At 52.3% G+C, this 26094-nt stretch overlaps 11 protein-coding genes across 11 annotated transcripts; 7 read left to right on the top strand and 4 right to left on the bottom strand.

Moving 5' to 3' along the window:
- Window positions 1–65: 65 nt before the first annotated feature.
- Window positions 66–3656, top strand: J4E87_005218 (uncharacterized protein; the record flags this gene model as incomplete). The annotated part of the gene is made up of 4 exons (XM_049376834.1): window positions 66–97; window positions 149–1055; window positions 1105–1220; window positions 1265–3656. 4 exons carry the CDS (start codon window positions 66–68, stop codon window positions 3654–3656), a joined length of 3447 nt encoding a protein of 1148 aa, XP_049233690.1.
- A 648-nt stretch (window positions 3657–4304) lies between these two features.
- Window positions 4305–5960, top strand: J4E87_005217 (uncharacterized protein; the record flags this gene model as incomplete). The annotated part of the gene is made up of 4 exons (XM_049376833.1): window positions 4305–4405; window positions 4549–4732; window positions 4804–4915; window positions 4966–5960. 4 exons carry the CDS (start codon window positions 4305–4307, stop codon window positions 5958–5960), a joined length of 1392 nt encoding a protein of 463 aa, XP_049233689.1.
- An 884-nt stretch (window positions 5961–6844) lies between these two features.
- On the bottom strand, window positions 6845–7165 carry J4E87_005216 (uncharacterized protein; the record flags this gene model as incomplete). Its single annotated transcript, XM_049376832.1, has 2 exons — window positions 6845–6990; window positions 7045–7165. 2 exons carry the CDS (start codon window positions 7163–7165, stop codon window positions 6845–6847), a joined length of 267 nt encoding a protein of 88 aa, XP_049233688.1.
- A 350-nt stretch (window positions 7166–7515) lies between these two features.
- Window positions 7516–8362, top strand: J4E87_005215 (uncharacterized protein; the record flags this gene model as incomplete). The annotated part of the gene is made up of 2 exons (XM_049376831.1): window positions 7516–7997; window positions 8083–8362. 2 exons carry the CDS (start codon window positions 7516–7518, stop codon window positions 8360–8362), a joined length of 762 nt encoding a protein of 253 aa, XP_049233687.1.
- Window positions 8363–8958: 596 nt separating this feature from the next.
- Window positions 8959–11042, bottom strand: J4E87_005214 (uncharacterized protein; the record flags this gene model as incomplete). Its single annotated transcript, XM_049376830.1, has 5 exons — window positions 8959–9710; window positions 9759–10407; window positions 10463–10699; window positions 10756–10926; window positions 10980–11042. 5 exons carry the CDS (start codon window positions 11040–11042, stop codon window positions 8959–8961), a joined length of 1872 nt encoding a protein of 623 aa, XP_049233686.1.
- Window positions 11043–11413: 371 nt separating this feature from the next.
- On the top strand, window positions 11414–12625 carry J4E87_005213 (uncharacterized protein; the record flags this gene model as incomplete). The annotated part of the gene is made up of 3 exons (XM_049376829.1): window positions 11414–11980; window positions 12041–12272; window positions 12330–12625. The coding sequence occupies 3 exons, from the start codon at window positions 11414–11416 to the stop codon at window positions 12623–12625; spliced, it is 1095 nt and encodes a 364-aa protein (XP_049233685.1).
- Window positions 12626–13426: 801 nt separating this feature from the next.
- J4E87_005212 (uncharacterized protein) lies at window positions 13427–14911 on the top strand (the record flags this gene model as incomplete). The annotated part of the gene is made up of 2 exons (XM_049376828.1): window positions 13427–14626; window positions 14681–14911. The coding sequence occupies 2 exons, from the start codon at window positions 13427–13429 to the stop codon at window positions 14909–14911; spliced, it is 1431 nt and encodes a 476-aa protein (XP_049233684.1).
- A 1772-nt stretch (window positions 14912–16683) lies between these two features.
- Window positions 16684–20313, top strand: J4E87_005211 (uncharacterized protein; the record flags this gene model as incomplete). The annotated part of the gene is made up of 3 exons (XM_049376827.1): window positions 16684–16939; window positions 16997–18788; window positions 19257–20313. 3 exons carry the CDS (start codon window positions 16684–16686, stop codon window positions 20311–20313), a joined length of 3105 nt encoding a protein of 1034 aa, XP_049233683.1.
- Window positions 20314–20381: 68 nt separating this feature from the next.
- J4E87_005210 (uncharacterized protein) lies at window positions 20382–21007 on the bottom strand (the record flags this gene model as incomplete). The annotated part of the gene is made up of 2 exons (XM_049376826.1): window positions 20382–20881; window positions 20935–21007. 2 exons carry the CDS (start codon window positions 21005–21007, stop codon window positions 20382–20384), a joined length of 573 nt encoding a protein of 190 aa, XP_049233682.1.
- Window positions 21008–21351: 344 nt separating this feature from the next.
- J4E87_005209 (uncharacterized protein) lies at window positions 21352–23212 on the bottom strand (the record flags this gene model as incomplete). Its single annotated transcript, XM_049376825.1, has 4 exons — window positions 21352–22854; window positions 22905–22948; window positions 22997–23069; window positions 23126–23212. The coding sequence occupies 4 exons, from the start codon at window positions 23210–23212 to the stop codon at window positions 21352–21354; spliced, it is 1707 nt and encodes a 568-aa protein (XP_049233681.1).
- A 295-nt stretch (window positions 23213–23507) lies between these two features.
- Window positions 23508–24551, top strand: J4E87_005208 (uncharacterized protein; the record flags this gene model as incomplete). Its single annotated transcript, XM_049376824.1, has 1 exon — window positions 23508–24551. The coding sequence occupies one exon, from the start codon at window positions 23508–23510 to the stop codon at window positions 24549–24551; it is 1044 nt and encodes a 347-aa protein (XP_049233680.1).
- Between the last annotated feature and the right edge of the window lie 1543 nt (window positions 24552–26094).

Genomic DNA, 26094 nt, shown 5'->3' with positions numbered 1-26094 from the left:
CCACACCCGTACACATCGCATTCGACGGAGAGTGCGTCGCAAACCCTCGGCCGCCCGGGCATGCCATGATCTGGTATCTTCTCTATCCGCTGCGTGGGTGAGTCGCTGCTGCCCCATCCCACGCGTCCGCCTCTAAACGCTGCTCTAGTACCACTGAACCACCACGGCTCGACACCTCGCACCCCATCCGCCGCGCGTTCCAGGCCCACGGCACGGCCACGGCCCGGCATTGGCTGCTCTCCATTGTCCTGACCATCACCGTCTCCGTCCTGCTCTGCTACCAGGCCGTCTTCCAGGCCGACAGCTCCGCCGCCGCTGCCCTCCGCAATCTCCCCAAGCATGTCTGGACATCGACCACCGAGGTCGAGGGCGAGCGCCCCGCCGATGTCGTCGTGCGCCAGGTCTGGGTCCACGGCGACTACATGAATGCAATTGCCCTGCCGGTGCTGCGCGAAGCGATGCATGTCCAGGAAGTGCTCATCAACGGCGGTTTTGACACGCGAGAGAGCGCTGCGTACGACGACCAGCACATGCTCCAGCGCGATGCCCCGGGCTGCCTCGTCGCACCCGCCGGAGAGAAGTGGGGCTGGCACTCGCCGTTGATGTACTGGGACTGCTCGCTGAGCGCGCTGGAGAAAGACGACAATCTCCTCGATACCATCAACGCCCATAATCGCATCCGCTCGGCACTCAATGTCACCCTGCGCCCGAGCACCGTCTTTGCTGGCAAGTCCTTCTCGGCCACCAAACTTCGCGCCGCGGATGCGTTGGTTATCACGCTGTTCGACCAGACCAACTCGAGCTTGGGAGATACTTGGGACTCACGGTCGCGCCTTCTGGCTGATAAGCTGGACCCAGACTGGACCATCTTCCCGCCCGACGGCCAGGTCGGGCGGAGTCGACTCTACGAGTTTCGGTTCAAGCCGATGACTCTGAACGATGACCTGTTCTTAGCAGCGTCCTACCTGGTGACCGCAGTTTATGTTATATGGAGGATGATGCAGCTGCGAGCAGTCAAGAGTTGGTTTGGGCTGCTTGTAACCATATGTGCCAAGGTAGGCTCACTACCACATGCTACTACTCCCACTGCTAACCACCGGGCAGATGTCCATCTGCGTCATCGCCAGTTTCACACTTTGTACCTATCTTGGAATTGATTTAGCGCGAATACCCCGCCCATGGTTTCCTGGAGTTGTCTTTTGTTTTGGATTGGGAAATATGTGCGTACACTGTTGCTTCGCCCCAACCTGGCTGACACAACTAGATTTCGTTTGATTAATGTCGTCCTCGAGACACCCCCGGAGATGCCCCCTCACCAGCGGATCGGAAATGCGCTCGGTGAAGTCGGACATCTATCTCTTGCCATTGCCTTCCAAAATCTGGCCCTTTTGTACTTTTGTTCCCGGCTCGTTTCACCCTGGGTAGCCGACTTTTGCGTCTTCGCTGCCGTCACCCTCGTATTCGACCTTGTTTTCCACTTGACCTTCTTTGTTGCTGTTCTCAGCGTCGACGTGCAAAGAATGGAACTTTCAGACTCACTGGACCGCGCCGATCTTCATCAAAACAACAACAAGAAAGGAACGGAGCGGCAGTCTTGGCTTGGAGCGTTGTTAGAAGGTACCCTGCCACTCAGCACGCGCTTTGCTGGCACAGTCGCGATCTGTTCTATCATCCTTGCTATCAACTGGCACTTTTTCGACAACGACGGCAAGCAATTATCCATCGATACGCTTCGCCGAAATCTCACAATGAGGAGACGGAGACGTACCCCTGACAGCACATGGAGCCCACCACCGATCAATCAGGCTAGGACACCCGCTGATTGGCTTAGGATTCAAGATCACAATACTGCCCGGGAACTATTTGGATTCATCAAGCCGGGTGCTTCAAGCTTCATAGCCCGTATTTACGACCCCATCCTCGTGGTTGCGAAAGGGGCATACGGGCGCGACCGACCTCAGCCGCCGCTGTCTTTCACCGATGGAGTCCGCCGCTTTGCGCAAGCACATGCGTTTCCGGTAGCCTTGCTCGTCGTTACGTTTATCGCGACTGTAACATTATTTATGAACTATCTTCTCTGGACTGGACTTCCGAAAACTTCTGAAGACACAGAAGATGACGAAGTCACATTGTCTATCAAGACATTGCCGACGCCGCAGAACCTTGACGTTGTGCAATTGGCTTCTTGCTCGAGAGGCCATCTTGCAAGCATATCTCTTGACCGGAGCACTGCACTGTGGCTACATGGCCGCGGAGGGTATCTGCACACAACGCTGCAGACAGCAACGATGAAGCCAAAGCTCTGGCCCATATATGCTACGGCTATGGACGATGGTGGTAACATCCTTGCGATCTGTGCAGACACTGGTCAGATCGGCTTATGGGATATCCCAGCATCACGATTCCTTCTGTTTCCCAAGATCGACATTCGTGGACAAGCGCCCGTTCTCTTTACCTTTGCCTATCTCAAAACACGTTTAGATGTCGAAAAGCTCTACCTTATCATCATCACTCCAGACGGACACCTGACTAGGCTCGAAGCACGCACAGGCATCCACTATACCAGGCGCATATCGAGTAGTCCGATCGTCTGTACCACAACGTACACCTCACTCAAGGGCGACACTAGCGTTGTGTTTGTAACGAAGCCTGGCGAAGTGCACATCCTGCCGCTTATGGAGGAGGGCAATACGATGTCCGAAGTAGTCGCCGGGCTCGACCCCGGGCCACCTCCAGGCAGCAATCCCGCGAAGATTCGATGTATAGAGGCTGTTCCTAGTCTGGGCCTCATCTTTGCACTCCGCGACGAGGAGGCTGAAATATTCGACTTCACGAGCCGAGCGCTCGTACACTCTTTCCAGATCGGCCACGTCAAGCCGCACTCTTTCAGGGTCTTGTATCCTATGCGACGGACATGTCAATGTGGAGCTCCAACAGTGAACTCGCTTGCTGTCGCATACACAGAGCAAGACACAGACCACATGATCATGCAGAGTTTCTCCCTTGACGACAACACGTCGTCACAAATATGTCTCGGAAAAGCGCTGGACAGGGAGAAGCACGGATGCCGTGGGCTCGACCATGCAAAAGAGGCCGTACATTACGTCGAGCCTGTCGGAGTGTGGGAGGCGACGGATGCGCTCAGTGTCGTGGGGATCAGGAGATGTTTACAATCGCCTACGCCATCATCCACGACTTCAGGCACTGATGAATCTAGTCACAGCGTGGATCCAGTGGCGCTCGCGTCTGCGCTCAAGCAGCGAGCTCAAAACCAAGGCAGTCCGAAGGCCACCAAATCCTTAGGGGGAGTCTTTGCCAAGGGCAGTCGAAGAGGTTTCGTTGGCGACACTGACACATGGGAGGCCTGGACGCTCTCAAGCACAGGCGAGTTTCGCTCACGACCACTCGTTCCGGATGACCTGGACGGCACCACAGAGGTCCCTTATGAAGACGAACTCTTCGTAACAGCTCCTGGGCCAATGACTAGACTAGGGAAGCGTAGCGTGGTCGTCGGCTTTGGTAACACTGTGAAGGTCATCACATTGGGCAAAGAGTCGTTCGATGGCTTGACAAACCTCCAGAGTAACGCCATGGATATTGGCCTTGGGTCGTACAAGTGGAGGGCCCGCAGAGGCACTGGCAGGAAAGTACAGTGAGAATTTGCATATGTTCGGCGCAACGGTACAGGTGGGCTCGGGCTCTGGGTGGTGGGTGTGATCTACGTGCAACTTCAGCTCTGGTGTTAGACTACGGATATACCCTATGCGCAGTAAGCGCGGCGTTTTCAGTGAGGCTCTTTCGGCCTTGGCCTCAGTGAGGAGATTAGCAATGTACTATATGATTGTTCGCAGCGACTGGAGGCTTCACTTGAACGTCATGGAGCCAGCGTGTACATCAACCTGTGGCAATGCTCCTTCAAGCAGGTGGTTTGCCGACACCCAATCGGCGGCATGGAGCGCACCTATAGCGAGAGTCGAAGCCCCGCAGCGACGTCGATGTGCATAGACAACCACAAGTCGCACATACCGAGCCGGCTATCCGCCTAGGCAGACGGCAGTGGTGAGCAGGCTGCATCGCCGTGTGTAACAACGAGGGACAGGATCAAGCTTGGGTTGGACCGCGCGTTGGGTGCATTGCATTGATGGCCACAGGCCGAGGGACGTCATGTGGCGTGTGGCTGAGGCGAGCAGTCTTGCAAGGGCAGGGTCCTCAGACGGTGTGGTTTTGCGGGGCTAGAACAGGGGAAGAGCCCTTGAGAAAAGGGCCCACGCGACCCCCGTGGGTAGGCGATCGAATCGCGGCACATGCTCAGTCCAACCCTCCCTCCATACAAGACATCCCGACCGCCCAGAGCCGCACGTATCTTCCTTTTTCTTTTGCGCGCAGCCATTGCTATCCCCAATTGGTACGTCATGGCCCCCTCCGACTGCGGGTGTGGTTGTTCAGAATCTACCCTTTCACATGCGCCGAAGCCACCATCCATGTCCTCTCGACTCTCCCACCGCCCAGCCAACACCACACTGCACTATGAGACTAACCATGGCATAGTTCAAACATCATTATGAGTAAAGCACAATCACCGTACGACTCACTCCGGAACATACCGCAGTACTACGACAACTCGGACTCGGAGAAGTCGGCCCTCAACCTCATACTTGCGCTGCGGCCAGAATGGGAGGAAACCAAGGACACAATTGAGTTTGTGCGGTTCACCGATGGCATCACGAACACGGTATGCATATGCTCGCAGCCATGCACTGGCCACGGCCCCCTTTCTCCACGCATGGCTAAGACGACGGATAGCTTCTGAAAGCGGTGAACAACCTGCCCGGCCTGTCCAAGACCGAGGTCGACGACGACGCGATCCTGCTGCGAGCATACGGAAAGGGAACAGACGTCCTCATAGACCGCGAGAGTACGTGACCATGCACCGCCGCCACGACCGAGACTAAACAAGAAAACTAGAGGAAACCCGCTCCCACTCGCTGCTCGCACGCCACAATCTCGCACCCTCTCTGTACGCGCGGTTTGAAAATGGTCTCCTATACAAGTACATTCCAGGCGACGTATGCACGCCTGAAGATTTGCGACGGCCAGACGTATGGCGAGGAGTAGCACAGAGGCTGGGAGAATGGCATGCCACATTACCTATATCGAGCATTAGCAGCACATGTCCCGCGCCCGCACAACTCACATCTCACAACAACAAGCGTGCGTCTCTAGCCGCCATGGCGACCCTCACGCCAGGCAAGCCCATCCCGAATGTGTGGACAACAATGCAGAAATGGATCCTCGCGCTGCCGACCGACACAACGGCGCAGGCCGAGCGGCGCGATGAGCTCATGCAGGAACTCGAAAGCTTAGTAGCGTTATTGGGTGACACGCCCGGTGTAGGCGGCTCGAATCCGTTTGTCTTCGCCCATTGCGACCTCCTCTCCGGCAACGTGATTCTCGAGCCTACGCCGTCCTCTGCCTCTGCCTCGCGCCGATCTAGTGCGTCGAGCGGGTCCGACTCGCCCGACACCGCAGCTGCATGCGTGTCGTTTATCGACTACGAGTACGCGACTCCTGCTCCTGCTTCCTTTGACATTGCAAACCACTTCGCCGAATGGGGCGGTTTCGACTGCGATTACAACGCTATGCCCACACGCACCACTCGCCGCGCTTTTCTCCGCGAATACCTCCGCAGCTTCAACGCGCACCAGAATAAAAGTTACAAGGAGGAGGAGCTCGAGATGCTGTTTGAGCAGGTCGATCGCTTCCGTGGCGTTCCGGGGTTTTATTGGGGCATCTGGGCGTTGATCCAAGCGCAGATTTCGCTCATCGAGTTCGACTATGCGAGTTACGCTGAGATACGGTTGGGCGAATACTTTGCGTGGAAGAAGACGCTTGATGGGGGTGTGGAAACGGAGAATGAGCGTATGGTGCTGAGGGAGAAGATTTGGGCGTCAGAAGAGTAGGAGATGGTATGACGTTGCCGGCATGGGTATGCCTAGGAGTTTGGAAGAGTGGAGAAAGCTGGTTCGGCTGAACATTCAACATGCGATTTCCTTATTGTTCCATAGGGGCGGGCGCCTTTTTTCTTGTTCGCTATCAGCTAGAGCACTCACCTTGTTCGCCGTTTTCTTTTTAGCACGCTTAGTACGTTTAATACCAACTTAGAGCACGTTCGTTATGGGACTGTTACCAAATCAAGATCCTGGAGCATACATCGACGTTAGGTCACCCACTTTGCATGTTTTTATCTTAATGAAGTCTCCAGATCTGTTCAGTGGTTCTTCTTTTTGAGGTGGCTGCAAAGCCCTGATCTCCTGATTCTAGACAGCACTCGAATGCTTTCATCTACTTGAGACCTGGTAGCACATCGTTGAGGATTAAAGAAGCAGATCAACAGCTAGACAAGATGTTGCCTTCCGTGCGTCCGGGGTGCAGGTCACTTGGAAAGCCCTTGTGCTCGACTTCTCCGCTTCCTGTAGTGTCCTGTGCATGAGACCTCCCGACTGCTCTCAGGCCCATCTCAGATCATCCTCTCACCACGACTCTCAAGCCGACATATGGAATCCTGCCCCGTAATCTTCTCCTCTCATTTTCGCCTGACATGGGCGCTGGGTTTATGGATGTAGAAGCGTATCTTGGATATTCAATCATAATCTCACACTAGGCACGTTAGCACAATCCCTTCTCTCTCATTTCACAATCTGCAGACATACCATCAAGATAATCCGCTGCAATCAGTAGCTCCAGACACAGCTCGGGCGGGATGTCCATATCCGACACGTCTTTGCTTTCCGCGTGCTTTTGGTTGTAGTAAAGGTACTCGCAGACCTTTTCTAGCACCACACCACTAAGCATCTCCATTAGCCTCTTCTCTCATGATGTATCGTCTAGCTGAGATACGGCGGCCCGATAGGGAATGGGAGGCATGGTTGGAGTAGACGTACTTGATCGTAGGCAAGTCGACGCGGTTCTGTGCGTTTTCCCGAAAGCCGGCTATTGATGCGTTAGTCGGGCTGTGTAACATCCATGTAGTAGAGAGCGACTCACAAAGCGGATCCAGTGCTTTCTTGATCGTGCCTGCTATGCATGCTGCTGAGCGGAGGATCTTGAACTCGAAGCCGTCGTTCGAGACCAGGGTGACGTATTCGGTGGGCTTGTCGTCTGCCATTGTGATGCGCGGTATGAAATATAAGTCTGATAGCTTCTGAGTGTGGTCTGAACGCGGGATCGTTGGATATAGCGGCGTCGAGTGGGAAGTTGTGTGAGAGACGGTGGATATCGCGGGGAAGTTGCGGAGGACAGCGCGCGCTGTCACGTTTTCTCGCGTGGGCGAACGTCGAGATGGGGAGTGGATGGCTTACATCACCCATCTACAATAGACTATACCGTCTTAATTTCTTGTAAAGCAAAGCCATCACGAGGGACCAATTTGACAGAAGATTAAACCCCAGAAACAATTCCCTTCCCACGGACGAATTGACCGCATTCCAAAACACAAAGTACGCCCATCCTATCACCATGGCGCACCGCCCACGACACGTCCTCATCACAGGCGGCAGCCGAGGCATCGGCCTCGCAATCGCACAACTCTTCTCCAAAAACACATACCGCTGCACCCTAATCTCACGCTCAGAGCCTGACCTAAAAGCCGCCATAGCAAGCCTAACACCCCTCCCATCCACCTCATCACCAGAAACACCTTCAAATCCCGAGACACATGACCCTGCAGAACCACCATCATACCAACACGGCTACATCGCAGGCGACATATCGCTAGGTTCCAATTTCTGGCACCTACACCCCTCGCGCCCTTTCATCGCTCATCTACCCAAGCCAGAGCGCACGGCGTTCTCGACACATCCTTCGCGCATCGATGTGGTTGTGAATTGTGCGGGTGTCACGCAGGCGAAGCTCTTCTCGGGATTGAACGAAGAGGACCTGGAAAGTATCATTCGGACGAATCTTACTTCTATGATGCTGGGGACCAAGTTTTTGATACGGTATGTACACCCAAACGTGTTTTACTCTTGTTATGTGAGGCTTTGTTTTATGTGCGATCTGTTGACTTGTTTACGTCTGGAATAGGAATGGGTATCTGAGAGGTAGGAGTCAAGCTGAAGATGAAGATCCTGTCATTATCAATGTCAGTTCGCTGCTGGGATTGCAAGGCGGCTACGGAGCCGTTGCGTATGCGGCGTCGAAAGCGGGTGTTTTGGGGTTTACTCGCGCTTTGGCTACAGAGTATGCGAGTCACAAGGTGCGGGTTAATGCCATTGTACCTGGATACGTGGAAACAGACATGACAAAAGGTACGCATGCCACAGTGTTGTTTGTTAAGGCGTGCTCTAACCACGGCCAGACCTGAATGCCACTGAGCTTCAGCAACGCATCCCGTTGAATCGTTTCGGAAAACCCTCTGAGATCGCCCACGCAGCATTGTTCCTTGCAGAAAACCGATATGCACATAATTGTGTGTTGAACTTGGATGGCGGCTTATCTGCCGTCTGATTCCATTAACTTTACTACGCTGGTTGGTATTTTTCCCATTCAACTGCCATTCCGGCCTTGCAAGACGGCCCAGTGGCGTTCTCCAGATGTGCTTCCTTCCACCAGATGATCCAGGCTCAGGTATGTTACCAGTGAGTCCTCCCAAAAGACGCCCATGCCAAACGTTTCCATGCGACTGATTGGTGTATAGTACAAGAGAAAGGAAATCTATATGCCGTTTGCGCTTCGGTAGCGCGCGGTTTGTTGGACTGGTGATCGAGGTGCGGAGATGTGGTGGGATGAGTGGAATGTCAAAGACGCTTGAACGCTGATGATCCAATGGCGGGACGAGAAGAGTGAAGTATATCGAATACTCCAATGATCGTCTGTAGATAGCCAAAACAATCATGAGGTCCAAGGTGAGGACGATGCGCCAAGATGCGGGCAGCAACCCAACTTTTGTAGAAGGTTTATTCAGTCGTCATCAATGACGATCGCTCCGTCCTTGTCGTCCTCAATGGTTATGTGGCCGTCGTCTTTCTTCTGCGACTCCTCCATGACCTTGCCCTTCTTTCGGACGAGGTCGTCCTCCAGGCCCGCTTGGCTGGCTGTGCGCTTCGCAGTACCGTTCGTGCTTCCATTGGTGACACCATTGGTAGTGGCGCCGTTGACAGTCGCATGACCATTGGTCTCTGGCGCAGGTGCCTTGGGTTTGGTCGGAATCTTGTTCTCATCGGGTAACCTGAGCGGATTCGCGTTCTCGGTGAACTCTGTGTGTATAATGCAGAGCACTAAATCAACCTTTGCGTCTTCTTCCGAGTCGTCAGAAACCGTGAGGAAGGTGTCGTTCTTCAAGTTGAGTTCCTCAAATGTCTTGTCGAGATGAATGTCTTCGTCCATGTCATAGAGTATATCCGAATCGCGCTTGACGCTGAACTCTTCTCCGTAGCCCAGCTTCTCCTTCAGGACCATGTTGATCAGATCGCTTAGCGTCGCGCGCGGTGTATCGACGTGCAGGGTGGCATAGCATACACCACAGGTCGCACAGTGGGGATTCGGTGGTCGAAGTGATTCGCTCGAAATGACGCGCTCGGTGCTGCGGGTGAGGAAGACCATCTTGGCTTTGTCGAGCTGATCGCGCATAACCTTGAAGGCTTGTAAGACGCAGAGACTGGCCGTCATGGCGTTTGTTGTCGCAATGGCGGGAATGATGTTGCCAGCCATTTCTGTGATCTGTTAGCAGCTAATCCAGCCATGTGTGGGCGCTTTCTTACGCTTGATGTCAAACTTGGACCGCATCTCGATGCCGAAGATGTGCGAGCGCAGATTGGCACTTGCAACGACAAAGTCCAGCGTATCCACATCGTCCTTGTCGAAGCTGAGGATAGGTGCCGCATTGCCAACGTCGGCATTTGCGCGCGTCTCTTCCAGGCGGGTGCTGAGTCGCTTGATACTGTCGACGAAGACGGCGAAGTTCTCGGCTACATTCCATGTGACTTGGTCTTGCTGCGCGATTCCTGTGCTCACACCCAGCGACTCTTGCATAAGCGCGTCGTAGTCCAACGCCTCTGGCGCCCGTTTGGTCTTCCACATGTCTTCCATGCTCCGTAACCGCTCAATGTCCTCTTTGAACACCTTGTCGAATACCAGTCGTGGGAAGTCTTGGGAACCCATGGAATCGCGAATGCGCTTCAGCGCTTGTGCCTCCTTCTGCAGGTTCGCGACTTCGCTTGCGTTGTCGGCATCTTCGCTGTGATCGAGTTCGGGCGCTTCGTCTTCCGAGGTGCCAAAGATTTCGGCGAACAGATACGACTTGCCCCATACTATGCAGTGGATGGGTTGCGAGGGTGTGCTTCGGATGGTGCATACGGGGAAGGACTTGGGCGCGGCTTTTGGCGTGCAGTCGTAACATTCGGTTTCGCCCTATGGTACAGTTAGCACAATCATTCAATAAGTTAGTCGCACTGGGGCCGCGCACCCGCTTGATAACCTGGACCTGTCCATTGAAGCCGGTCGTGCCACTCTCGATCAACGGCACATTGGCGGCAAGGCACATCCTGTTGACATGTCGCCGCGCATCGAGGTTGTCCAGCGCATTGAAGACGAGGCCGAAGCTCTGGAACCACGCGACGTTGAACTGGCCATCCTTGATGTTGTCGTGGTACGCAACGATGCTGACGTCGGGATTGAACTTGCCGGCCGACTCTTTCGCAACCTATAAGCTGTCAGCGCAAGGCCCTTGACTTGTTTGTAGGTGATATCGTGCCGTACCAGTGCCTTGGACTTCTTGATGTGCTCATTGCGGAACAGGAACTGGCGGTTGAGGTTGCTGAGATCGATGGTGTCGAGGTCGACGATGTGGATCTCGCCGAAGCCGGTGAGGACGAGGTTCTTGAGGAGTTCGCAGCCAATGCCGCCAGCTCCTACCATCAAGACGCGTGACTAAAGCGCATTAGCGACTGCCGTATGCCATGTTTGCGCGTGGTCGCAGCTACCTCTTTGATGCGCTGATGGAGCGTGCCGCCGAGGCTTTGTCGAGCAAACTTGTCGCGTGCCATTGCGGGATCGGGGGTGGGAGTAGGCGCGAGCGAGGTTGTGGTGCGGGCGAGGCTACGACATGCGAAAGTTGGCGAGGTGCCCGTCTCAGGTGAAGGCGACAGGTGAGAGACGTCAGTGCAGCTGGTAGCGCCGCTCCACTGGGCCTACGCCGCTCGCGTTCAGCCTCCGAAGCTTGGCACCTAAACGAGCGCCCTATGAGTGGATCGTGGGCCTCTGGACTGCCGGGACACACTCTGGCTGCTGCTCGCTACGACAAAAAACTTGCTTGGGAGCCTGGTGGAGCTTACTAACGACATATACGAGCCGCCGCAGAAGTCCCATTCATCACGACTACCGGAACCGGAGCTAGCGCACACCGTCATCCATCATCATGTCCGACGACGAAGTTGACCATGAGCTGCTAGACCTCATGCGGAAGCACTGGGGTGGTGGTGCCAAAGAGGAAGGTCCGCCAGAAACAAAAGTTCTGGAAAATGCCCAGTTCATCTGCGATAACAGCATGGACGTTGCCCTCGACATGCGCTCTACCAAGGTCGCTGCCCAACTTGTTCTTGACGAGATGGAGAAGCGCGAGTATTCCACCAAAACATGGTCAGAGCATGAGCTGCACCCCAAAGCAAAAGACGAGAGCACTGTCAACTTCATCTTCACGATGGATCTACTCAACTTCAGCTTCTGGAGCGAGAAGAGCGACGAGGAACGCTTCGCAGTAGTCTACAAGGGAAAGAGATGGACTGGCTACTGGAGTCTGGTTGCCATTCTACAAAGAGCGTTGGAGCAAGACATACCCATCACTAGTCCGGAATTCTGGGTCGACGAAGAATTGTGTTCGGATGAAGTACTGCGAACCGTATTCTCTTCTGGTACCGACGAGGAGATCCCCATGTTCGAGCAAAGGATGCGATGTCTAAGAGAAGCAGGCCAAATTCTAGAGGAGGTGTGTTTGTGATGAACCACCAACACAGAAGAGCAAGTTGACTTATGACTGACGTTGCAGGAATTTGACGGTAGTGTGATCACACTCATTGAAGACGCGAACAACTCCGCTGCCGGCCTTGTGAATCTACTCGCCGAAAAGTTCAACTGTTTCAGAGATGAAGGCAGATTCGAGAACAAGAAGGTGCGCTTCTTGAAGCGAGCCCAAATATTTGTTGCAGACCTGTGGGCTGCGTTCGATGGCGAGGGATATGGCGAGTTCAACGACATTGACAAGATTACAATGTTTGCAGGTCAGACGTCTCTGCCTCTGGGTTAATTGGTATTCCAGCTGACTGATATGTCTACAGATTATCGCATTCCTCAAATGCTACACTCACTAGGCATAATCTGGTACTGCCCGCCTCTGGAGAACAAGGTACGCCGCCTGGAGACCATCGAGTCTGGCCACTCCTGGGAGATGCAGATCCGAGGTTGTAGTATCTGGGCTGTAGAACTTCTCCGCAAGGAGATTCTGAAGCTGAAACCGGACGCCAAGGTCAACGCTATTCTCATTGACTTCTTCCTGTATGATCTTGCGAAGGAAAAGGAGAAGGAGGAGGCAGACGTCATACCACACCATCGGACGAGAAGCATATGGTATTGAGAGCCAAGAACAGCGGTGCACATGAAACCGAATCACAAATTTGGGCGCCCTATCGCTTTCTGATCGGTGGGAATTAGTAGTTGGTCACTTCGTGGACAGGTCAAAGGCGGTGGGGTCGCTTCGAGCATTCGCCACTTCCAAGTTTGCGCAACTTCCAGAGACAACGCACATCTCAGTTGTCGCATAACGGCACAACACCAACCGCTGGATTCGCTCTCATGTCTTGTCCGCGCGACAGGCTGAGGCTGGGGCATGCAACGTCTTCTTGGCGCCGTTACGCCTTCCCAGTTATCGTTAGACGCCCGTGGTAAGGCTGGCCATTCAACCCCCGCAACGGCCTTACCTAACCCTGGTCTCCAGTATTCGTAGACAAATTACGATCATACTGGTGATCATTATAGCACGGATGAAGCCGCCGGTCACACATTTTCAGTAAAGCAGGGGTTTGACAACCGGGCCTATTTGCCAATTTCGGTGATTCGGGCGGGTGTTTGCACGATAGCAGCGCAACGATGAGCACGTGTGATCCACACTCTATGTCAGCAGTTCTCTTGAAATATCTAGGCACTTGGCCATCTGTCTAAGAAATTTCATTTTCGACCGACTCTCGCTTCATTCATTATTTTCATTTCGTAAGGTTCCGTTAGCAGCCTAGCTAAGGAGCAGGTGAGAGTGGTGGCTTAACTCATTCACATTTATGTACAAGTGCTCACCTGGCAAACACTCGCTTTGTTAACATTCGAACCGGAGTCCAGTTCTGCCAGCAGCAGCTCCTCTGACCAGAGCGCCTCCCACTGAACGATGGGAAATCAACAAAGTTCCGCCGTCCAGCAGTGTCTGGAGCAAGCTATCGGAAAGGATCATGTCGCCTTCAAGAATACACCACTCTACCAGATCTCACACGTCAAGCCCTACAACCTCGGTGTTCCGGTGACACCAGCGGCGGTTACCTACCCCAAGACGGCCGACGAGGTCTCCGCGATTGTAAAATGCGCAGTCGACAATAGCCTCAAAGTTCAGCCACGATGTGGTGGACATTCATACGCCAACTACGGTATCGGAGGTCAAGACAACACCATTGTAGTCGACATGAAAAACTTCCAACAATTCTCCATGGACAAGTCTACCTGGCAGGCCACAATCGGTGGCGGTACGCTCCTCCGCGACGTCACTGAGCGACTCCACGACAACGGTAAACGCGCCATAGCCCATGGAACATGTCCACAAGTCGGAATCGGAGGCCATGCAACGATAGGTGGCCTGGGACCGACTTCACGCATGTGGGGCTCCACTCTCGATCACGTAGAAGAGGTGGAAGTGGTCTTGGCGAATTCGACAGTGGTGCGTGCTTCCGAGAAGCAAAACCAAGATATCTTCTTTGCGACAAAAGGCGCTGCAGCCGGTTTCGGCATAGTCACAGAGTTTAAGATGCGCACGCAGGCCGAGCCCGGCGAAGCAGTCCTCTACTCTTACAACTTCCACGGCGGCTCGTCTGCATCAAAGGCTGAAGCGTTCAAGCAGTGGCAGAAGCTCATATCGGACCCGGCCCTTTCCAGGAAGTTCGCGAGCCAGTATATTCTCACCGAACAGCTCGGCGCCATCATCACAGGCACCTTCTTCGGCAGCCAAGCCGAATTCGACAGTCTGAACATCACATCTCGTCTCCCAACTGGTTCGGCTCTGGAATCGATAGAAATCAAAGACTGGCTGGGTGTGGTAGGCCACTGGAGCGAAGACATCGCTTTAGAGATTGTTGGCGGAATACCATCCAACTTCTACGCGAAATCCCTCTCGTATACCGAGAAAGATATCATACCCGACGAGACCATCGATAAGTTGTTCAAATACATCGACGAAGCAGACAAAGGCGGTGCACTGTGGTTTATCATCTGGGACCTTGAAGGTGGCGCTATCAACGACGTTGCGCCTGATGCTACAGCGTATGGTCATCGTGATGCGCTGTTCTACCACCAGGCTTATGCTGTTAATCTCTTTGGCAAGGTCAGTCCCCATCTCATCTCAAACAGTCTAGCAAGCGTGCTTACATCACCACAGGTCAACGACAAGACTCGCAATTTCCTCAACGGCTTGAACAATGTCGTTCTCGATGCGCTGCCCAACCACAATCAAGGAGCGTATGCGGGATACGTGGATCCGGCTCTCGGCGAGAACAGCGCGAGTCTGTATTGGGGTGGTAATGTTGAGAGGTTGGAGCGGATTAAGGCGGAGGTTGATCCGTTGGATGTGTTTCACAATCCGCAGAGTGTAAGGCCGGCGAAGAGATAGGTGGAGAAGAGGGTGCTGATTTAGATAGAGGGGTGTGGCTTGGTGATATGGTTCTGTCTGGCCTGGAGGCTTAGGCTCGGAACGACTCTTATTCTTATCTGATTCTTTTTCTTCATATCAATCAATGGATGGCCCTGCTTGGATGTGAAACCTCCAGCTTGGTGCAGCGATGTCATCATTAGTATGGTAACTTGTGTGTGATGGCATTCATCATTCCTGACTTGACAGCTCTCATTTTGGCTGGACCTCTTTGCGCTAACGCTTGACATTGTACAGATACATGACTGTAGAACTGGCATATACCTCATGTGTCACCTAGCGTAGTACAATCGTGGAGGGTCATATCATGCGCAACGAAGGACATGAACTAACCTTCAATACATATTATGGGCTACGTCGTCGAACCGTTTTCCCCTCGTCGCCTCAACTCCAAAATATCTCTTACGACGTATCTACTGCGTTCGCTAGCCAATTACCTTCAACTTAAGACATCGGCAGCCGCTCTCGTTGCAGAAGTGGTGACTACTCAACAGTCAACAATGCCTAAAGGACACACCCGCTTCACGATGCGTGTTGGCGACGGGGTACCCAAGAAGCCTGTCGTACCCCATCGATGTTACCGCCGTGAAAGACTCGATCGAGACAAGAGCCTGAAGAGCAGGATCCGCTGTAACAGTCATTCTGAAGCATTGCGCGCTGTGGCGGAATTTCGGGCATTGAGCGTGTCTGTAGCCATCGTCGTTACAGCTGCGCTCTTCTGGACTTTTCGGGATAGGTAGATTGGCGGAGCAGACGTTGAGTTGTGTTGAGTTGGGTCCTGACAATCCTTTCGCTGTCGTGATTGCTGGCTGTGCGCGAATGAGACCGAGGCTGGCTCCTACATGGCTCCAGCGAGGATTTTCCGAGAACTTAATAACGTTGATCAACAAAAGGCGCGTCTCTACTTCTTCTGAAAAGATTTATTCGCATAACAGTTTGGATGGTCCTGATTTGGTGAACGGTGGTGTCGGTGCATCGGGACGCTGAAAGTAGCCACCTCTACATCGACTATGCGACTGCCTACAATGTTACAATTCACGTGTTTCATTTTTCGGGGCTTCGTTTGCGATCGATGCTTCCTGCTGCAATTACCAGAGTTGTTGATGGAAATTTTGTGCTGCCTAAGGAATATGTGACTTGTCGAGGTGGCAAGGCTTGTCTGTGCGGTCATGCACTAAAGATTTTCGTCCCCAGCGCCGATGGACCCTTGCTTAATTTCCACTACTCCTTCCATCGATATCATCAGAATCAAGTGCCGAGCTCACCTACATTGAGCGTATCTCTCCCCAAACTCCCGATTCCAGGCAATTGGTCATGGGCCGTTCGTTTATATGTTGACGTTGCGCCGGTACGCACCGTGTGGCGCGTGTCCTGTGGTCCAATCAGGATGTCGCGTACCAAACAGAGCACTTTGCTGACATACTCCAGTTGTTCCGTAGTATAGGCTGCGTGCTTCTATCATGATGCCGCGGAAACCTTTCCTGCGATTGAGGCGTTTTCGTCATCATCTAACTTCAAAGCTCTTTGGCCGCCCCGACACATTCACAAACCATCTGAGGTTTTTCTTACGCCACGATCGTCGGCCAGAAAACATGCAGAAAATTGGAAGGTTATTATCGGGGGGACGCAGCCCGCTACCTGAACATTTTGGTCGAAAAGCTCGTATACCCGACCTTTTTGATCGGAGAGATCAAGTTTACCTGGCGCTTGAGGCCCAGCGGTTGCATTGGCATATGCCCCCACCGTACGCCTATCATGATCTGCTTGACGCTGCAGCGAGAGTGGGCCGTATTGAAGGGATCATGGGCTACAAGTTCAAAGACAAGATGATCTGCATCGAAGCGCTCAAGACCACTTCGGCGACTACACCGCTTTATTTCAATGGGGTCATTCATCACATAGACAAAAACAACCGCCTGGCATTGCTAGGTGATCGAGTTATCTCTTTAGCTCTATGCGATGTTTGGTTCAAGACAGGAAATACCAATGGTATGTACTGCATTGTACTGCATATAGCTCTGGTACTTAAGCTAATACAGCGAATAGCGGAATACACTTCGATGCAGCCGGATATAGAAAGCAGAGTTGGTTTGGGTAAGAAAGGATACGCGCTCGGTATAAACGACAATCTGCTTCTTCACGATCGGCACCCCTCCACATTCAATCATGTTGCCGAGGCCTTCGAAGCTGTTCTTGGTGCTATCTACTTGGACTCTGGGAACAACATCGAAACCGTCAAGGAAGTTATCACCGGAATCAAGCTCGATAGTCACAAGGGATTAGAAGAGCAGATTACGGCCCAGGATCGTCTGGACAATAAAAGGCTTGCGGCGCTGCAGTACTCTGATTATATGAGGAACCAAGCTGCGTACACTAAAAAAGCCCAGCTGGAGCATGATGCAGCACTGGCAGCGAAAGAAGCAGCAAAACTGGCGGAAAAACAGGTGGCAGATCAGCCTAGAGAGGAGGCGCAAGAAGACAATATGTCCACCAAAAGTCAAATACACGATGGACACTCGGGAACAGTTCAGCCTCAAACTAAGAAGAAGAGCAGCGTTGCGCTCACACATGCGGAGGCCTCGAAAAATCTAGCCGATTCCGTGATCGAATATCGCACGAATGGTCACCCGAGTGACGCAAAGGATCTGGGCCGACTTGGTAGACAAGACGCGCAACGCCAAAGTTCAGCCTCGAAGGAAAAAGCACCATCGAAGAATTCCAATCAGGGATCAGATTCGAAACTGCAACGACGCGCGGTCGTAGCTGCCAACAAGCTATCGAAAGAAGGCTACCTATCAAATGATGTCTTGGAACACGATGACAAGAAAACAGTCTCTAAACGCCAAGATTTGCCAACATCTCACGTCGAGAACCAGGACAAGGTAGTCACCCGAGGCACCAAACTATCGCCAGAGGAAGAAGCAGATGAGTTTGTCGCATCGATGAAGTTTCCAGCAGAAATAGAATCATCTGAGGGCTTGAAAAGCAGTGAGAAACGCATCCTGAGAATATCATGGGACATGGCGGTACGAAAATGCGCCGACAGCATCAGAATTAGCGAGGAGAGAGACTTTGAGGGAACGTTTGCGCATAGGTTGAAGCGAATGGTACGGTACCAGGTAAATGCTGGTTTAGTAAAAAACGAAACGAAAGAAACGATTAGGCTTCTCCGCCTGTCAGCAAGGCTTCGAGGCCACAGCTGGGGAGAAAAACAGGAGAAGACATATCGCAAGACCAATTCAAAGGTTCCAATCAAACCTAGTCGAGAGACAACACAGGCACCGGTGAGTGTTTCACCAGAGCCGAAAGCTGCGACGGCAACGAAAGCAAATCCTACACCACAAGAGACAGATCCTGCACTGGAGATAGTAGACACTGTACTAGAGAAAGCAGAGCCTCTACTAGAGACTGGTATGAACAACGATAAGCCATCTCAAAGACGCTCAAACTCGCCGAAGGAATCCCATCTTGCAGACGCAGCCACCACAGAGATGGAAGATGAAAAGAACATACAGGTGCGAACCAAGGATGTTGAATCACTAGAAAGAGATATTCTCAACTCGCATAACACCGTATGGCAAACGGCCGATACCGCAGATGCGTCAACATCAGAGCAGCACAGCGGACGCACAACTCGTGCACGCCGTTCTGCTGCGGATGGCCAGGCGGAGAAGCCATCTGCTCCAAACGAATTTTTCGAATCGGACACGGACAGATTCATGTCTACCATCACGCAAAACGATTCAGATGCGTCCGACGCCCCTCAAGCGAAACCTCATGAGGAATCTGAGATGCAGTCTTCGGAATCTTCCAAAGAGCTAGAGGAATCGCCCGCTCCGTCTGCAAGGATAATACATCCCAAACGTCCCAAACGAGCCACGCGTCGTCGATCACAACATTCATGATTGCTTTTGCTCCTGGCTACAGGTACGCCAGCTGCTTGTCTATTACCGGATATGCGTCGATGCATGTGTACAATATAGTCCGAATGTATGATAACTCAGCGAGACATGCCTTTACAGTTGTACATCCATGTCTAGAAGAGTACGTGTAACATATTTGTCGCAATATCGAGATATAGAATGCGAATCTGCATTTACCCGCTTCCAGAGCCATTGACGTCTGCTTTTGAGGTCTTGCAGCCTGGCAAAGGCATCTATCTTGACCAATTTCACAGGAAATTAACGATTAGTGAGCTACTGAACATGTCGCCAAGTATCAATACGAGTTGTAGTCGTCGGTTAAGTTGGCATCGCGTCTGTGCATTAGGCGGCAACGTCGAATGTACTAACCTCTTCTCTACCAGCGGCACAGTGAGACGTCTACTAAAGTACCATGTTCCTCGCTTCGACCCTCAACGCAAGAGGTTTGTGCAACTCGAATTCAACATGGCATCCCATAAGCGCCCACGACTTCCACCCGCCCGATTAGCCGCCATAATGAACGACTACTACACCTTCTTGACCACTTTCTACATACCATCTTCAGCATTGAAACGCCCGCCTCCAGGTGGCTGGCCAAACATTACTGCGGATGCGACAAAGAGTCTGGACAAATCGCCTGTTGTCATTGAGGTCATGAAGCATTTACCATACATCGATGAGGCAGAGTCAGGCGAAATGATCACGAACATACACTACAAGAGCGACGTGGTAGATTACTCCACATACACGAAAGACGACTTTGAGAAATACGATGTATCGTATGGAGAAGACGGGATCAAAGTTTGCATTGAAGAGATGGAGGAGCGGAGGAGAGAAGAAGAAGAAGAAGAAGTAGAAGCAGAAGAAGAAGAGGAGGAGGAGGAGGAGAACAACGACACGAATGACGATGAACAGAACAACACCAACGAGGATGAAGAGGAAAACGAAGACGAAGAAATCAATAGCGACGACGAGAACGGACCGCATGACGAAGGTTACAGTTCCGACGAAGAAGAAGACTACAGCGACGACCCCGACTCCGTCGACATAAAAGACATCCTCCTCCTATCCATGGGCTACGAATCCGGCGGTCGAATCCTCCTCCTCGACGTACACAAAGGCATCATCCACGAAGACATAGTCCGCTGCCAACTCGTCTCTGGCGTATGGATAGAAGACTTCTTCGACGATATGAAGGACAAGCTCCGAAGGCTGGATTGCGTACCCGTAAGAGGCGAGTTCTACGAGGGCGTGCCTGAGGTGGAGGATGTTGGACCGGTGCCTGAAACGGCGGATCCTTCGATGGAAGAGCACGACGAGGGGCATTTGAAGGTATACAAGAGGATTTATCGCAGGTTTGGGTGGCCGGGGAGGGAGTATAGGAAGGATGAGGCGTTGGAGGCGGTGGAGAAGTATCGGGTGAGTGCTTGGGGGTATTGATGCGGAGGTTGTGGTGGAGAATGGAGTTGATAGAATGAATTGAAACAAGATACCATAAACGAGTTATCCTAACGTCGCATAACCGTAGCCGTCGCACTGATTACGGTAGCAACCGCGGTGATCACATAACGCCACGCATTCGTCCTTGCCCATGTCTCAGCAATAGTCTTCATATCCACCTTCTCGGCCCACTTCTTCGCGGCTTCACTCGCCGTATCTTTATCTGTACCCTGCCCAGCACCCTTCAGCACAACGCTCTCATCACGTAATATCTCTTGAGCCTTCCACTTTCCCGCGCCATTCACTCCAGGCTCCATGTACAGGGCTGTGTACGGGATGATACTAGCATTCGCGAGTGCAGCAATAGCGTATAGAAGCCTCGCGGGAGAAGATGAGTTACTGGAGAGGTAGGCGAGGAGAACGTTGGTTGAAGCGCCGGATAAGATGAGAGGTGCAACGAAAATGGGTGCGAATTGGTAGGCTTGAAGCCATTGCTTTGCTAGCAGTTTTGGTGGGGCATGCGTGATGAGGGGTGGCATGACGACATGACTGTATGCGAAAGTGAAGCCTACCAGACATAATTGTCAGTGGCTGTTTTGATCGATTTTGAGGCTAATATACCTGTGTATATGGCCGGGGCGATGGTAGCGATCGCTTGCAAGATGGGCACGACGAGGCTAGATGGATCGCTCATTGTGAATAGTTACAAGGTGATGGGTCCTGGTATGCGGTAGAAGCAGAACTTGGTTTGCAGGGTAATGTAGAAGCTGTCCGAAGTGATCTGTTCACGAGGCGTAGATATAGGCGCTTGGGGTACAGAGCTGACGTACTAGCGCGGTGTTTTGGATGCATCAGCATGCCTTAGCTGCATATTCTGTAACAACAGTAGAACGAACGAGATCTTCCAAGATCTACATGGGCTGAAGCACGTATTTAAAGCATCGATATGATCTGCACCTGGGCTCTAGTGTAGCGACGATCATGTGGTTTTGCGCAGCCCTGTTGTGAAATCAGATAAGCCTTACTTGTACAGGTATACTACAATTGATCCAGCAATCCCAAGACCTCTTGCCTGAGTTCACCCAAACCAACATCCTTCTTGAACCCTAACCTCCGGCATTGCACCTCTAATTCTCTCCTGTCTGTCCAGCCTCGGCCTAAGACAACGACGACCGGATATCCAATCAATTCTGCATCCTTCAATTTCCAACCTAAGCTCTTTGCTACTCGATCATCCAACACTAGATCCACATCTCCATACCGACCTTCACCGTAGATCGCGTCGTACACTTCTGCCGCGTCGCTCTCATCAACCTTTGGAGATGTGAGGATGACGGCTTCATAGGGTGCTATCACCCTTGGCCAGTTCAGCCCTTGAGCGTCTGAGAGCAGTGATGCGACAGCTCCAATGATGCGCGAAACGCCGATACCATGGCAGCCCATCTGTATTGGGGAGGAGAGGTTCTGGTCTGGTAGTGCGACGACCGCGTTGAGGGGCTTGCTGTAGCGGGTGCCGAGGTGGAAGGTGTGGCCTACTTCGATGGCTTTCTGGACGTCGAGTTTTCCGTCCGAGCAGCGAGGACATGGATCACCAGTTTCGATGGGTGTGAGATTTATGTTGGAAGATAGAGGATTTGAGAGTGACCTATCGTTCTTATCAAAGGCAAGGGAGGGGTCGAAGAGGTCGATGGTATCTGTTCTCTTTCGGAGCAGAGAAGCGAGTGATGAGGATTCGATACCGGTGTCCAGCTCGATCTCCTCTGGAAGTGCTTTCTTGACAGCGTGAAGATTGACATGCTCATGTCTCTGTCTTACATCCGTCTCAGTTTCGGATGGACGTGGTATCCACACATTGATCTTTGTCTTTCTGTCGACGCTTATACCTGTGTACGCCAGCCAGCTGTCGGTACATGACGCTACAGCTTGGCCGCTCTTTTCCACAAGCTCCTCGTTGGCGACGTAGTCGCATGAGTTGCAAGACCATACGTTGTCTTCGCCTTTGGGAGAAACAAAATGATACTCGTGGCTCAGTTTACCTCCCATGTTGCCAGAATCGGCATCGGCGACTAGGTACGGCAGTCTGAGCTCGTTGAATAAATTGTTGTATGCTTCCCGTACTTCTTCGTATGTCTTGAGCGCGGCTTCTGTTGAGTGGTCGAATGTGTATAGATCTTTCATCATGAACTCCTTAGCTCGTAACAGCCCTTGTCTTGGTCTTCGTTCGTCGCGGTATTTGCGTCCGATCTGATACAGCCTCTGTGGCAGATCCTTGTATGAATGTACCATACTGGCTACCAGTGCTGTGATCTCCTCTTCATGAGTTGGTGATAATAGAAAGCCAGATTCTCTTCTATCTTTGATGCGCAGGAGTTCCGAGTTCGCGGAGTAGCGACCAGACTGCCGCCATAATGATTCTGTAGTAATGGAAGAGAGCGATAGTTTTGAAGCACTAATCGAGTTCATGTGCTTGTCGATTAGCGATTCAAGCTTATTTTGAACGCGTAAACCTAGGGGTAGGAGATGAAAGACTCCCGAATGTGCCTGAGCATGATGAGACAAGTGCTAGAAGTCAAGAGGTTGTAGATGTATACCTGACGGAGAAAGCCACCTCTAACGAGAAGAGAGTGAGACTCATCTGAAGAGCCGTTAGTCAATGTATGCTAGTCGCTCCGATGATCCTCACCTTGCTCGCCGTCCTGGGGTGATATACCACCGGTTGGTGCCCAGAATTTGGATAATCGATTTCTTGAGTCGGTCTAAGCCAATCATCAGCGTTGCCATCTAAATCACGAACTTTATTGGGACAGCTTACAGCTATATATCTAGCATGTCGAAAGCCTTGTATTGGTGTTCGCTGGGTTCGCGATTGCCATGCAGCTCTACGAACATACGCCGCCATGCGCGCACCACAATGACGATGTTCGATCAACTTCAAACAAAGAGCTCGGAGTCACACTGTAGATTTTAAGACGGAAAAGAAAGAGTGGAAATGTTGTATGTTCCGTAAATGGTGGCCGACAGCGGGAGATCTGCCTCCAACATGACGAGCACAGACCACGTCGAATCTCAAAGCGCATGGAAATATTTGGAGATCGAACCCATCTCTCAATTGCTCCACGACCACATCTCAGGTAAGCATACCAATTCCTTTACTGGGCCAGTGTCCCTACAGAAGGTGTTAATCGATATCCAGAATGCCTCCACGGATACGCATCAGGCCACGCGCCCTCCGCGCCTGCACCTCGAACCCAACCCACCCCATCTCTCTACCCGCAATCGCAACCTACGCCACAGTAGCAGCGACCACCCCCGCGCCCCCAATCCAGCAGACATACAAAGCCGCACCACCAGTACTACGATACCCACCCACGCAACCACCCTCTCACAAGCCACCGGAGGTCCGCAAAACCCAACTCCACCGCCAATACCAATCGCTGCTCCGATCCTCGCCTCTGATCCTGATATTCCAACACAACAACGTCAAAGCAGTAGAATGGATGAGCATAAGGCGGGAGCTAGCCATTGCCCTCCGCAAGCTGGACGCCGAGAGAGTGAAGAACGGGCAAGAGACGCTTGCAGAGGAGGTTAAGATGCAGGTCATCCAGACGAATATCTTCGCAAGCGCACTGCGCGTCGTCGAGTTCTTCAACCCGGAAACTTCGACAATGGATCATGCGCAACATCCTACGGACCCGCGGACACCGACGAGCGCGCAGATACCGAACACGAGTAATGACGCAGCAGACGAGCGCTTCACACACGGTCTGTCGAGACGGGCATACGAGATTGCGAACAACAGGAAGTTGAAGTTGGAATTGGAGCCTTTGCTCTCGGGGCCTCTTGCCGTCGTAGCGTTCCCCGATGTTGCGCCGCAATACCTCAAGACCGTCCTGTCCATCCTCTCGCCTTCAAAGCCCGGATTCCCTGCTCCAAGCCGAAAAGCGAACCCAGACTACTACGAACCAGCCGTCCAAGCTGGTCTCCAGAAGCTCATGCTTTTGGGTGCGCGAGTAGAGGGCAAGGTCTTCGACGTAGACGGCACGAAATGGGTTGGTGGTATTGCTGGAGGTATTGATGGCCTCCGCGCTCAGCTTGTACATATGCTGCAGGGTGTTGGTGGAAGCCTTACTGGTGCTTTGGAGGGCGCGAGCAAGAGTCTGTACTTCACTGTTGAGGGAAGGAGAATGGATATGGAGGAGAAGGAGAAGGGGCCTGCTGAGGAAGAGAAATCGCCATAGAGTCAAGTTGTGGTATGTACAATATGATCGGCGAGACTGAAGAATCTGATCTAGAACTTCGCTGGTCCACCTGTGTGTTACAATCTGTATTAGATAGAATGCAGTACCCCACTAGCTGGCGTCTCGGACCATGAGTCGCTGATGGTTTCTGCGCACTCTATCACCTCGATAGCAAGTTCAACGGCGCATACCTCCTATTACGTTGTCTCCACTTTACAAGAACTGCAGATTTGATGTAAACAACAAACACATACACTTTGCCATATTGATATTGGTCCATCTCCACAAGCACTCTGTAATGATGAGTAGAATACAGTGAAGCGTTTCGACGACGACTTACGCAGTACCACACTTGTTCTCCACGTTGTCGGACACCAGAGTAACATGTTCTGGAAAGGCGGACAGTGTTTTCGTTTTGTTGACTCAATAAGTCCCGATCTTGTAAATTGGGAAGGTCGGATTTGCAGACCTGATCCGCTTGCTGTAGCACCGGCTAGTCAGTCCGCATCTTTGGCACTTTATTATTCAGAACTAACCACGCACGACAAAGGGCAGCAGCAGGCATCGTGATGCCCTCTCGGCATTCTTGAAGCTGAAGATGCGTAAAGGTTGTTGTTGGAGGTGGTCGGGTTGCGTGAGGCCTCAGATCCTACCTGCTGACTCTACACGCGTAGACTTATCGGGTAAGCGCGCCAATCAATAAACGGGAACATGACCACCTACCTGGATGCATGCACATAGCCCTCTTAGGATGCTGCGTAAACCTATGGTATCCCGCGATATTCAGCCTCGTATGGCCCCGCGCTTTACGATGACAGCAGGAGTGCCCCGCTGGATGATTGCCGCCTTCACCACCTGCACCGCTTCCTGGTGGCCACTGTCCGAACACCACCAGCTCATCGCTCAAACAACAACGCATGGAGCATGCCATCTATCAACCGCATAGTCCATGGAAGAAGTTTACGGATCGACGAGAACTAACGCACCTACCTGAAGACGATGCTAGGCTGTGTATTCCGGGCCAAACGAGCGCCCAGATCATCGAGAGATTCCTAGTATACGAAGAATTGAAGATTTACATAGACGAGCTGGTGCCACGCCGACGGCAGGTTTTGAGAGACTTTCTGAACGAAGTCATTCCCACTTTCTCACGTGGAATATGCCCTTATTTGCAGGACGTGGAAAGATCTAGCAAGGACGATCACATTGCGCTTGTGGACGACCGGCAAAACCATGAAGGATGTGTAAACAAGAACCCAACAAAGCGCTGTGACGACTGCATAATCTATTCGAGATCAGTCAAAATTCCTGAGCTCTGTGTACGATTGCAGGAAAAGGTAAATTGACCCTTGTTCTAGTAACATACGAAAAGTGGCTTATTCCATAACAGAGAAGGACACACAAGGCTGAAAAGCGGATAATGTATGATCGCCAACTTGATACATCGACATCTACGCAACCATGCATGCTAAATTACACAGCTTTATACCAAATCTCACATCTGCGGCAGCTGTAGGTTTAGCAGCATCAGTCGCGGAGCGAT

Source organism: Alternaria ethzedia (genome assembly GCF_023757985.1).
Source record: "Alternaria ethzedia strain BMP 0044 chromosome Unknown scaffold_10, whole genome shotgun sequence".
In the NCBI taxonomy this organism is placed as follows: Eukaryota; Fungi; Ascomycota; class Dothideomycetes; order Pleosporales; family Pleosporaceae; genus Alternaria; species Alternaria ethzedia.
The sequence above is the reverse complement of the archived record's forward strand: the minus strand, read 5'-3'. Positions and strand labels throughout refer to the sequence as shown.